Raw genomic sequence first — 11,642 nt, forward strand, 5'->3', positions numbered from 1 at the left:
TATTTTTGTAAATGTTTAAAATTGTATTGCGACTTTTTTAAACGTATATCATTTTATTAATATATTGTTAGCTTTATCGTTTAATCTAAAATAAATTGGTAAAATTTCTTTAATCTATAAGTAATTTATTTTGTTATTCATTTATTTGTCCTTAATTTGATACTTTTAATTCTTTTTTTTTCAATTAGATGTTATTGGACTCCTGACTGGAAAAGAACAGCTTATATCAAAAATAGGAAGAAGTGACCATTACATTATGCCTGATCTTCATGATTTGGAGTATGTAAAATTATAATATTTCACAATGAGATTTTGTTTTGTAACAATTATCTTTTTCATTATATATTACTACTTATTTCTCTTAATTCTTGCTTTTATTTAGAAATAAGGGAAAATAAGATGCATACTGTGAGATCAATTTACAACCCAATTATTCAATTATCTAATACGTGATCACCAAATAACCGAATACATACTTATTCTCCAATTTGCAAAATTTAACAAAGGCATTGGTAAGCATATTGGTTTACCTTTTATTTAACATATTTGTTTATGTTATATTTGTAATCATATTATATCTATTTTTACGAATATATCTTTTTAAAAAATACTCTTAGTATTAGTATACGGTATATTAAATAAATATTAGTGGTCTTAAATTATGCAAATGTTTAAAATTGTATTGCGACTTTTTTAAAGGTATATCATTTTATTAATGTATTGTTAGTTTTATCGTTTAATATAAAATAAATTGGTAAAATTTCTTTAATTTATAAGTAATTTATTATGCTATTCATTTATTTGTCCTTAATTTGATACTTTTAATTCATTTTTTTCAATTAGCTATTATTGGACTATTGACCGGAAAAGAAGAGCATATATCATGATCAAAAATAGGAAGAAGTGACCATTACATTGTGGTTAATATTCATAATTTGGAGAATGTGAAATTTTAATATTTCACAATAAGATTTTATTTTGTAACAATTATCTATACATTTGCAAATATTTTATCTTTTTCATTATATATTACTACTTATTTCACTTAATTCTTGCTTTTATTTAGAGATGAGAAAAAATAAGGTGGACACTGTGAGATCAATTTACAACTCAATTATTCAATTATCTATGTGATCACCAAACAACCGAATACATACTTATTCTCCTATTTGCAAAATTTAATAAAGGCATTGGTAAGCATATTGGTTTAAATTTTTATTTAACATATTTGTTTATGTTATATTTGTAATCATATAATATCTATTTTATGAATATATCTTTTTAGAAAAATACTCTTAGTATTAGCATATGGTGTATTAAATAAATATTAGTGATTTTAAATTATTTATTATTTATTAGAGAACTTTGTGCATTAGACTTCTCTAATAATTTGTTGTTCATTTTAAGCTGATTTTGATATATTCTTACTTCACGGTAAAACAACATATAAAAATTTGTTGGTGGAAAGTATTACTTGTAAGACCCAGAACCTTTGAAAAGTCTTATTATGATCAAGTCTCAAATCATATGGTTATTTATAGCCTTAATTTCAGAAATTATTTTATTAAAGATAATTAAGGTAATTATTATCCAATTTTATAATTATTGGATTATTTTCTATATTCAGAGTATAAAGTTGGTAGTTGTGAAATAATAAGGATTTCTATATGATTTGAATTAAATAAGTAATATTTTCAATATTAATACTGCTACCTTGGAAAATAAGGGATTTAATTATATTACTCCTAATTATTTGATTTGGACATTTTATTGAAAATAATTTATGAAATTGATGAGCAAATAGTATTTTTATACATTATTATTAATGGATTAGAAATTATTTCCAATTATTATAATATCCCTATATTTATTTGAAATTACTAAAACACCCCTAACCCTAGTTTTCAAAAAAAAAAATGAAACCCTAAACCCTTCATCCCAGCAGCCGAACCCTTACCCTGTTTTCCCTTTCACCCACGGACAGCACACACGGTTTCCTTTTCTTTTCCATAGAAGAAAGAAAACAGAAATGGAGAGAGGGGGAAGCTGGGATGCGGACTGCCGAACGAAGAGAAGGGAATGACGGTGCCGGCGGGCGTCACTGCCGCCGCGCCGCCGTGTTACACCGGGGAGAGTGAGCTTGAGAAGGGAGATCGGGCAGAGAGGGAAGGGCTGCGCTGTGACCCACACCTCGTCGCCGCTCGCGCCGCCGACTAGCTCGCCGCCGCCTCTGTTCGTCACACCATCACTCCTAGCCGCGCCGTCGCCGAGGAGTCATCGCTGTCGAGGGAGCCCAGAGGAGAGAAACTGCGCGACATTGAGGGAGGAGAGCACGGGCCAGTGACGCGAGGAGCACAACCCGTTGCGCCGCCGTGTGGTAACGCCGTCGTCCTCACCGTGCCGCCATCACCTTTGCCACCGAGACAGTCGCCGTCATTTACAGTAGAGCAGAGAGGGAGAGCTCGGGAGCAGAGCAGATGCGAGAGATCTGGGGCTGAGCTGGGAGTCCAGCCACCGCACCCGGCCGTGCTTGCGTCGCCGGCGCCGCCTCCGTTGGAACCGCCGTGCTGCGCGAAGCTAACGCTTCCTCCGTCGGAAAAAGCCGCCATTAGAACCATTACTGATTCGGTAAGCTTTTCCCCTGTTTCTGATTCTGTCACAGCCATTCCTGGAGGAGAAATCAGTAGTGCCGCCGTGCCTGGCCGCCGGAAAATGCCATTTACCATCACCGGAATACACTGCCGGTAAAGTCTTGTTAATGGATTCTGTTTCATTTGAATTTCAAGAATACCATAGTCACGGCTTGTTGCTGCAGTGGTCATCTGAGTCGCGTGGAGGGAGGAAGAGCCGCTGGGTGTTGCCGCACCTTGCCTCCGCCGCCGAAAATAGCCGTTGAGTCCTCAGTATCGGGTCGTGTATCCATGCTTGCCTTCCGTGCTCGATGTTCGCAACTGCCTTTGTCATTTCAGTAAGTATGTTTCGGAAAGCCTCGCGTTAGTATTTCGTTGTGTTTGGTTAATGAATGTGAATTTTAGTAACGTGGGGTCGAGTCCTGATTATTATATGTTGCGAATAGTGTTGCGATGGTTATTGTGAAAGTGGCTGGGAGCTGAGGTTTTGGTTGCCGTCAGTCTGGGTTGAGGCGGAAAGGACCCTGTGAGGCATTTGGGTTATGGATTTGCGTTTTGAGGTAGGGGCGCTTTCCGAAAACTATAGTTTATTATTGGAATTATTACATATGGATACTGATGTGAGATATGGTGTATTTAGTGATTGTATCGGCCTTATGTATTATTTGAATGACTCGAATGTCTATGAATGTTGGTTTGGCTGAGTTGTTGTGCGGCTTTGTGAAATGTAATGTTTTGAAGCTGATTCTTTAAATATTTGAAATTTGAGTTTAATCTGTTGAGGATTGATTTGAATTGAATTGATTATTTTGATGATGTGAAAGATAGAATACCCTTGAAATTCAGCCTGGGTTGCTTTAATTGATTTGGTTTTGATAAATTATTTATTGCTGAACTGATTCTTTAAAGCTTTGGAAATGAGTTAAATCGGTTGATATTGAGTTAACTTTGAAATGGTTTTCTCGAGATATGCCACTGAGGCGACTGTTGGAATTTAGCTTGCTTTGAATTGGTTTTTGGTTTTGAGCTGTTGAAAAGGAATGAGAAACGGTTTAGTTGGGACCCGAACCGGGTGGCAAAAGTCCAAGTTTTAGGGGAGGTGCTGCCGAAATTTCTGCAAAATCCTAGTCGTGTTTGAAAAGTTATTTAAAAAGGGCTGGATCTGAGAAATTGTATTATGTGATTTATTAAGAGAATAATTATGTTTTCAAGCTTAATTTATTTAATGAACTTTATGCGTTGAGTTCGGCCCATTTAGAAATGAACTATTTTCACCATTTGAATCACTGAAGGAAAGAATGATGCTCTAATATTGATTACAATATAAAAAGGGTCTTTTAGTGATTTCAAAGGAATCTAGACTTTTGATTGAGTAATTAAGTTTGAGGCATTTTGGAAGAGCTAGAAAAATGGATTCCAAAAAGAAACCTGAAGGTGAATTGATTCAAATGAACCGGTTCCGTTTCAAATGAGTTTATTTTAGGACCGGGTTGGAACTTGTGATTTGTATGGTCGGTTTCATAATAAATTCAGTTTTATTTGCTTGAACCGAGAATCCATGATTTTAATAGTTTCAATGAATTTTAAGGAATTGATATAGGTTGACCTTCCCTAAAGACTTTGGACTCTGCCGAGAAACTTTTGTTATAAAATCCCATTGTTGGATGGGTGATTTTGAATATCTCAAAGAGGCTTTTAACTTGCCATGATTATGGAAGTTTTGGAAAGAGGATGCCGAGAGTGGCATTGTTTTTAAAAGGGGAATTTACCTTGAGAAAAAGTGGCTTATGAGCCGAAATGATTTGAGAAATGAGATTTTTAAAGCAAAGGCTGAAAAGAGTTGAAACTTGATTTCGAAGTGAAATGAATTGAGAAAATGATTTATGGCTTAAATGCCGGTTTCATGAATTTGATGATTTTGAATGTGGAAGTGTTGTTTTGTTGTGAGCCGGAATGGCTGTGTATGATTATACATATTGATTGGTTCTGGATTGAACCGTGAGCCGGAATGGCCTTGAATGATATAAATATTCGCTGGTTCTGGATTGAACCGTGAGCCGAACGGCTGAGATGGATGTTGATCCATGATTGAGAATGAAAGCATTTATGCTGAGATATTGATAAGTTGTGATGTTGCACTTCCACTATTGGAGATGAGGTTTTCCCTGGGTAGTAGCAATGGCTAGCCACCATGTGCTCCAGGTTGAAACTCGAAGCTCTGTTAACCCAATGTCGTAAGTGTGGCCGGGCACTGTGAAAGGCCCGGATGAGCTCGCCCCCATAAATATTCACCAGTGATGGTGATGGACAAATATTCACCAGTGAGGGTGATGGATATGGATCATGATTATGATCAAGTTTATGATGAGTATGACTCGAGTTGGGGATGCACGACAGAGGGACAGTCCAATGGTTAGCTACCAGGACTTGTCGGGTTGGCTCTATAACCGACAGATGATATCATCAGCCACTAGGGATAGGCATGCATCATATGCATTTGTGTGACATTGGTTGGGTGTGCATATTATACTTGGTTTGCCTATGTGGTTAATTGCTAACTGTTATACTTGTAATAACTGTTTGTTTGTGCTTGAACTTCCTAACTGTGTTTGCATCTGGGACTCTGTTGGATTGTGGTGATTGGTTGTTGGTTGGATTGTTTGGGCCTAGGGCCGTGATTGGAAAGAGATGAACTGATGGTTGACTTCGGTTTTGTGTTTCTGGTTTGGAATAAATTATGAAAGGCTATTTTGGTTCCGCATAGATAAACCATTTTGAAAGGCTTTTGAGTTTTTGAGAATTGAACGGTTCTTCTTTCTGAAAAGATTTCCGACTTTACTTTCATTGTAAACCGTTGTTTTTGAAAAGTGGCATAAGACGGTTATGAGTCACTGGTGCAATTATCTTCATGTATCCTATTACAGTAATTCCCAAAATCCTTCTACTGAGAACCCTTTCGAGGATGATGTTCTCACCCCCCTACATTTTTCCCCTTTCAGGATATGGGCGCAGAAGTTACGAAGAGCTTATTTAATTGTTGTTGTGATGCTCTATATTGTTTTAGTTATGGTTTATTGTACCCTCGCCTTTATCTTGATATAATCTGTAAGAGGGATAGGAATTGTATTGGATTATGTTTGTAATATTATTTATATATATGTATGTATATATATGGATGTACTCTTTATGAGTTTTTGTAAGTTGTATGGTATTTATGGATGTACGTTATCGAACGAAAGTATCTTTTGGAGCGGTATTGCGGTTTAAAGTTTTAAACAGGCTCATATTTTAGTATTAAATAGTATAAGTGTCGTCGTAATGTCCGAGCTATCAGAGTTACACAGCCGGAAGCGTGAGCTTTGGTAGTTAGGGTGTTACATTGTGGTATCAGAGCAGTTCTTCCTGTAGAGCCTGAGGAATGGACTGACTATGCTTCAATTGCATACTCTGAGAGTTTGTCATGTACTAGGTCTTGTTGAATGACGAGGATTAGAGCTTTATGCACATGACGGTCTATTGATTTAACGCTGTTAGTCTTGCATTGCATAATTCCTGAGATTAAGTTTGGCCGGCTTAATATTAGTGAATTATGTATATGAAAGCACTAATGGGTTATCATAGGCGATATACGAGTTTTGAGTAAAGCGAATCGCGGGTGTTGGGAACGTTGAAAACTATTTCTCGAGGCTATTCAGTTGTGTGTCTTGAATTCTGTTCGAGTTGACCTGTTCCTTCATGTCCTAATTTGAAGTTCTTGTTTTCTAATCCTTTTGAAAAGTAGTTTGATTTTTCAACTTTATTCCTCTATTCATATGCATTCTTGTTTGATCTTAATTGGATATGCTTGTTTGGAATCCTTGTTGCGTCTATCTTCCTCTGTTTGAGTTCTTCTTGATTCAAGTATTCTTTGATATAGCTTTGAATTTGTCTTAATGAGCTATGCCTTTTAACTTCGGGTTCTGAGTCCATTCTTTGAGAAATTGTTGATTCAGTTTTTCTCTTACTTGATAGTGATCACAGCCAATTTTGAGATTTTATAAATTGCTGTTGATTAGATATATACTTTTCTATATATGAGACTTTGAGATTATTTATACAGTTTAACAACTATTTCTTTCTAATACCTCGCCTGTACTTTTACTGGTTTACGGAATTGCACTTACTTTAAAAGTAAATTTGACTTTCTAGTAATTTTACAATAGTTCCAATGTACATCTTCATTTGATTATGTATTTGAGGTATTCTTCAAAATTCTGGAAAGAAAGGGGATTTCTCGCTTTTATCCTGGTTGAGTTTCATTTGATAAACTTTACTTAATTCATTTTGATTTGAGTTTGATTTAGCATACTACATGGTTTATGCTATTGTTGTTCTTTTGAAAATGTTGGACTCATAGCTTTCTTCTTATGATCAGACTCGCTCCTTCTTAAGCTTTTCACCTCTATGAATGTCATACATGATTTTGTTTTTAACTAATCTTTTACATCTTGTGAAATTACCATTGATCTTGGTTTGTCCTCTCTTGTGAATCTCATTCGTATGTGAGTCAGTTTGATTCGTTTCAAATTAGTGCATTGTTTATTCTCTCATTTTCTCTACAAGAATTTTTAGTTAAAGATTTACCTTTGAGAAATTACTAATGATTAAGTTGTCTTTTCCTATGACTTTTGTATTTTTTTTGGATCAATTGAAAGCTTGTTTGATGACTCATGCCTAGTGAATCTTGTTTGGACTACTTTGGTTTAAGATCCTTTCTTGCAAGGCTGGACTCCTTTTTAGTACATCTTAAACTTCTTGAATGTTCTTCTGAGATGGTGATTTAAAGAACACTTTTGGAGTCTTGTTTTGAACCTTTTAAAGAAGTTTTGAATTCTCCTTGACGAAATATTAAACGGAATTTACTTTCTGTTGTTTGATTGAGATTAAAACCATTGTCCAATTTTGACGAAATTAATTTAAAGTTGGCATGCGCCATTTTAAATGAAGTTTTGGAAAGCTTCCTTGTTTAGTGGAAACCGGTTTGTTTGTAACACACCACTTACTTCCTTACCAGATTGTGTGCAAATTTTTACCTTGGAGTTTCTTTTCTAAAAGGAGTTTAATTTTCTCTTTCATCCTTGCTACGGATGTTATACACGCTTGTTTGAATATGAACCTTGAGAATTTTTGAACAAGCCTTTGATTTCTCTCCCGAGTTTTATGAACTGCTTTTGGTTAAGTTGTGCATCTAATTATCTTTCTAAAATATTTGAAGAAATATTTTAGCCTTTAGCCAAACCCGTGTGCACCTTGTTTTTAGAACTCTACAAAATCTACTTCAACATGAACTTGCATTAAAGCAAAGTCACGATTATGCTTTTGTTACTCTCTTGAAGAATGTTGTTTAACTTCTCTTTCAGACTACGAAGTGATATTTTTACACGCTTTCGATTCTTTTAAGGACAATGTATTCGGAAGTATTTTAATTATGCTCTTGAGTTCTGTGAGCTTTGTCTTGGGTCTGAGATATCCTTTTCTGTAAACCTCATGCTTCCTCGACTCAACTTGAGTTTGTTTCAAACTAATGCGCTGGTTTTCTTCTTATTGATCCTATTGAACTTCTTTGATCTAAGGGTTATCTTTGAAGTTGTCAATTGAATTGTGTCTAGCAAACTTCATTGCTTGAACATCCTTGTTTATCTGGAATTGGATATATTCTTTCAAATCTATGAGTATTGTCTTTGACAATTGTCTCTCCTTTCTAAGATCTTGTATCCTTCTGAGTAGACTCGAGAATTGTTTGATATCACGTGGGACTTGTAGACGTAGTGACGTGATGTGTTAGTTCTTTAAAACGTGATATGTATATACGGAAGTTGAAACGGTAGGTGTGCAACGTTATGAGTTGTGGATGTTTTGTTCCTTGCGAACGGGCTTGCGGTTGTCAGGCTTGTGATCGGTTATGAGGTTGTAAAATGCTTGGTGGAGTTGGAAGGTTGAAGCTTGGAGGTTGACATGAGATTAGCGTGCGGATGTTAAGCACGTCGTTTTAACCCCAGCCTGTTTTATAGCCTTCGATGCCTTTCTTTTCTACCACATGTTGAACTATGTCACCTTTTACATTGAGCCTGTCTTGTAACGTTTACTTTGCAATCACACTCCTATCTTTACATCCTTATGCTTATGACAATCAAAGTATTTGAAAATCGTATATATCATTATATTTTGAGATATTTTTGCTTCTTCCTTAAAAGTGTTCAAGGATGAACTGTTATGAGATTCTTTTGTTTTGTATCAATTTTCGAGGGCGAAAATTTTTATAAGGTGGGTAGAATGTAAGACCCAGAACCTTTGAAAAGTCTTATTATGATCAAGTCTTAAATCATATGGTTATTTATAGCCTTAATTTCAGAAATTATTTTATTAAAGATAATTAAGGTAATTATTATCCAATTTTATAATTATTGGATTATTTTCTATATTCAGAGTATAAAGTTGGTAGTTGTGAAATAATAAGGATTTCTATATGATTTGAATTAAATAAGTAATATTTTCAATATTAATACTGCTACCTTGGAAAATAAGGGATTTAATTATATTACTCCTAATTATTTGATTTGGACATTTTATTGAAAATAATTTATGAAATTGATGAGCAAATAGTATTTTTATACATTATTATTAATGGATTAGAAATTATTTCCAATTATTATAATATCCCTATTTTTATTTGAAATTACTAAAATACCCCTAACCCTAGTTTTCAAAAAAAAAAAAATAAAACCCTAATCCCTTCATCCCAGCAGCCGAACCCTTACCCTGTTTTCCCTTTCACCCACGGACAGCACACACGGTTTCCTTTTCTTTTCCATAGAAGAAGGAAAACAGAAATGGAGAGAGGGGGAAGCTGGGATGCGGACTGCCGAACGAAGAGAAGGGAAGGACGGCGCCGGCGGGCGTCACTGTCGCCGTGCCGCCGTGTTACACCGGGGAGAGTGAGCTTGAGAAGGGAGATCGGGCAGAGAGGGAAGGGCTGCGCTGTGACCCACACCTCGTCGCCGCTCGCGCCGCCGACTAGCTCGCCGCTGCCTCTGTTCGTCACACCATCACTCCTAGCCGCGCCGTCGCCGAGGAGTCATCGCTGTCGAGGGAGCCCAGAGGAGAGAAACTGCGCGACATTGAGGGAGGAGAGCACGGGCCAGTGACGCGAGGAGCACAACCCGTTGCGCCGCCGTGTGGTAACGCCGTCGTCCTCACCGTGCCGCCATCACCTTTGCTACCGAGATAGTCGCCGTCATTTACAGTAGAGCAGAGAGGGAGAGCTCGGGAGCAGAGCAGATGCGAGAGATCTGGGGCTGAGCTGGGAGTCTAGCCACCGCACCCGGCCGTGCTTGCGTCGCCGGCGCCGCCTCCATTGGAACCGCCGTGCTGCGCGAAGCTAACGCTTCCTCCATCAGAAAAAGCCGCCATTAGAACCATTACTGATTCGGTGAGCTTTTCCCCTGTTTCTGGTTCTGTCACAGCCATTCCTGGAGGAGAAATCAGTAGTGCCGCCGTGCCTGGCCGCCGGAAAATGCCATTTACCGTCACCGTAATACACTGCCGGTAAGGTCTTGTTAATGGATTCTGTTTCCTTTGAATTTCAAGAATACCATAGTCACGGCTTGTTGCTGCAGTGGTCATCTGAGTCGCGTGGAGGGAGGAAGAGCCGCTGGGTGTCGCCGCACCTTGCCTCCGCCGCCAAAAATAGCCGTTGAGTCCGCAGTATCGGGTCGTGTATCCATGCTTGCCTTCCATGCTCGATGTTCGCAACTGCCTTTGTCATTTCAGTATGTTTCGGAAAGCCTCGCGTTAGTATTTCGTTGTGTTTGGTTAATGAATGTGAATTTTAGTAACGTGGGGTCGAGTCCTGATTATTATATGTTGCGAATAGTGTTGCGATGGTTATTGTGAAAGTGGCTGGGAGCTGAGGTTTTGGTTGCCGTCAGTCTGGGTTGAGGCGAAAAGGACCCTGTGAGGCATTTGGGTTATGGATTTGCGTTTTGAGGTAGGGGCGCTTTCCGAAAACTATAGTTTATTATTGGAATTATTACATATGGATACTGATGTGAGATATGGTGTATTTAGTGATTGTATCGGCCTTATGTATTATTTGATTGACTCGAATGTCTATGAATGTTGGTTTGGCTGAGTTGTTGTGCGGCTTTGTGAAATGTAATGTTTTGAAGCTGATTCTTTAAATATTTGAAATCTGAGTTTAATCCGTTGAGGATTGATTTGAATTGAATTGATTATTTTGATGATGTGAAAGATAGAATACCCTTGAAATTCAGCCTGGGTTGCTTTAATTGATTTGGTTTTGATAAATTATTTATTGCTGAACTGATTCTTTAAAGCTTTGGAAATGAGTTAAATCGGTTGATATTGAGTTGACTTTGAAATGGTTTTCTCGAGATATGCCACTGAGGCGACTGTTGGAATTTAGCTTGCTTTGAATTGGTTTCTGGTTTTGAGCTGTTGAAAAGGAATGAGAAACGGTTTAGTTGGGACCCGAACCGGGTGGCAAAAGTCCAAGTTTTAGGGGAGGTGCTGCCGAAATTTCTGCAAAATCCTAGTCGTGTTTGAAAAGTTATTTAAAAAGGGCTGGATCTGAGAAATTGTATTATGTGATTTATTAAGAGAATAATTATGTTTTCAAGCTTAATTTATTTAATGAACTTTATGCGTTGAGTTCGGCCCATTTAGAAATGAACTATTTTCACCATTTGAATCACTGAAGGAAAGAATGATGCTCTAACATTGATTACAATATAAAAAGGGTCTTTTAGTGATTTCAAAGGAATCTAGACTTTTGATTGAGTAATTAAGTTTGAGGCATTTTGGAAGAGCTAGAAAAATGGATTCCAAAAAGAAACCTGAAGGTGAATTGATTCAAATGAACCGGTTCCGTTTCAAATGAGTTTATTTTAGGACCGGGTTGGAACTTGTGATTTGTATGGTCGGTTTCATAATAAATTCAGTTTTATTTGCTTG

At 37.1% G+C, this 11,642-nt stretch overlaps 1 protein-coding gene across 1 annotated transcript; it reads left to right on the forward strand.

Annotated features, from left to right (window-relative positions):
* The first annotated feature begins 2,079 nt into the window (after positions 1-2,079).
* Positions 2,080-3,113, forward strand: LOC148555320 (uncharacterized). The gene is made up of 4 exons (XM_088490631.1): positions 2,080-2,157; positions 2,218-2,744; positions 2,816-2,968; positions 3,077-3,113. Exons 1-4 carry the CDS (start codon positions 2,080-2,082, stop codon positions 3,111-3,113), a joined length of 795 nt encoding a protein of 264 aa, XP_088346757.1.
* The last annotated feature ends 8,529 nt before the right edge of the window (positions 3,114-11,642 follow it).

This window comes from Arachis ipaensis, chromosome B6 (genome assembly GCF_059453495.1).
Source record: "Arachis ipaensis isolate K30076 ecotype BB chromosome B6, ASM5945349v1, whole genome shotgun sequence".
In the NCBI taxonomy this organism is placed as follows: domain Eukaryota; kingdom Viridiplantae; phylum Streptophyta; class Magnoliopsida; order Fabales; family Fabaceae; genus Arachis; species Arachis ipaensis.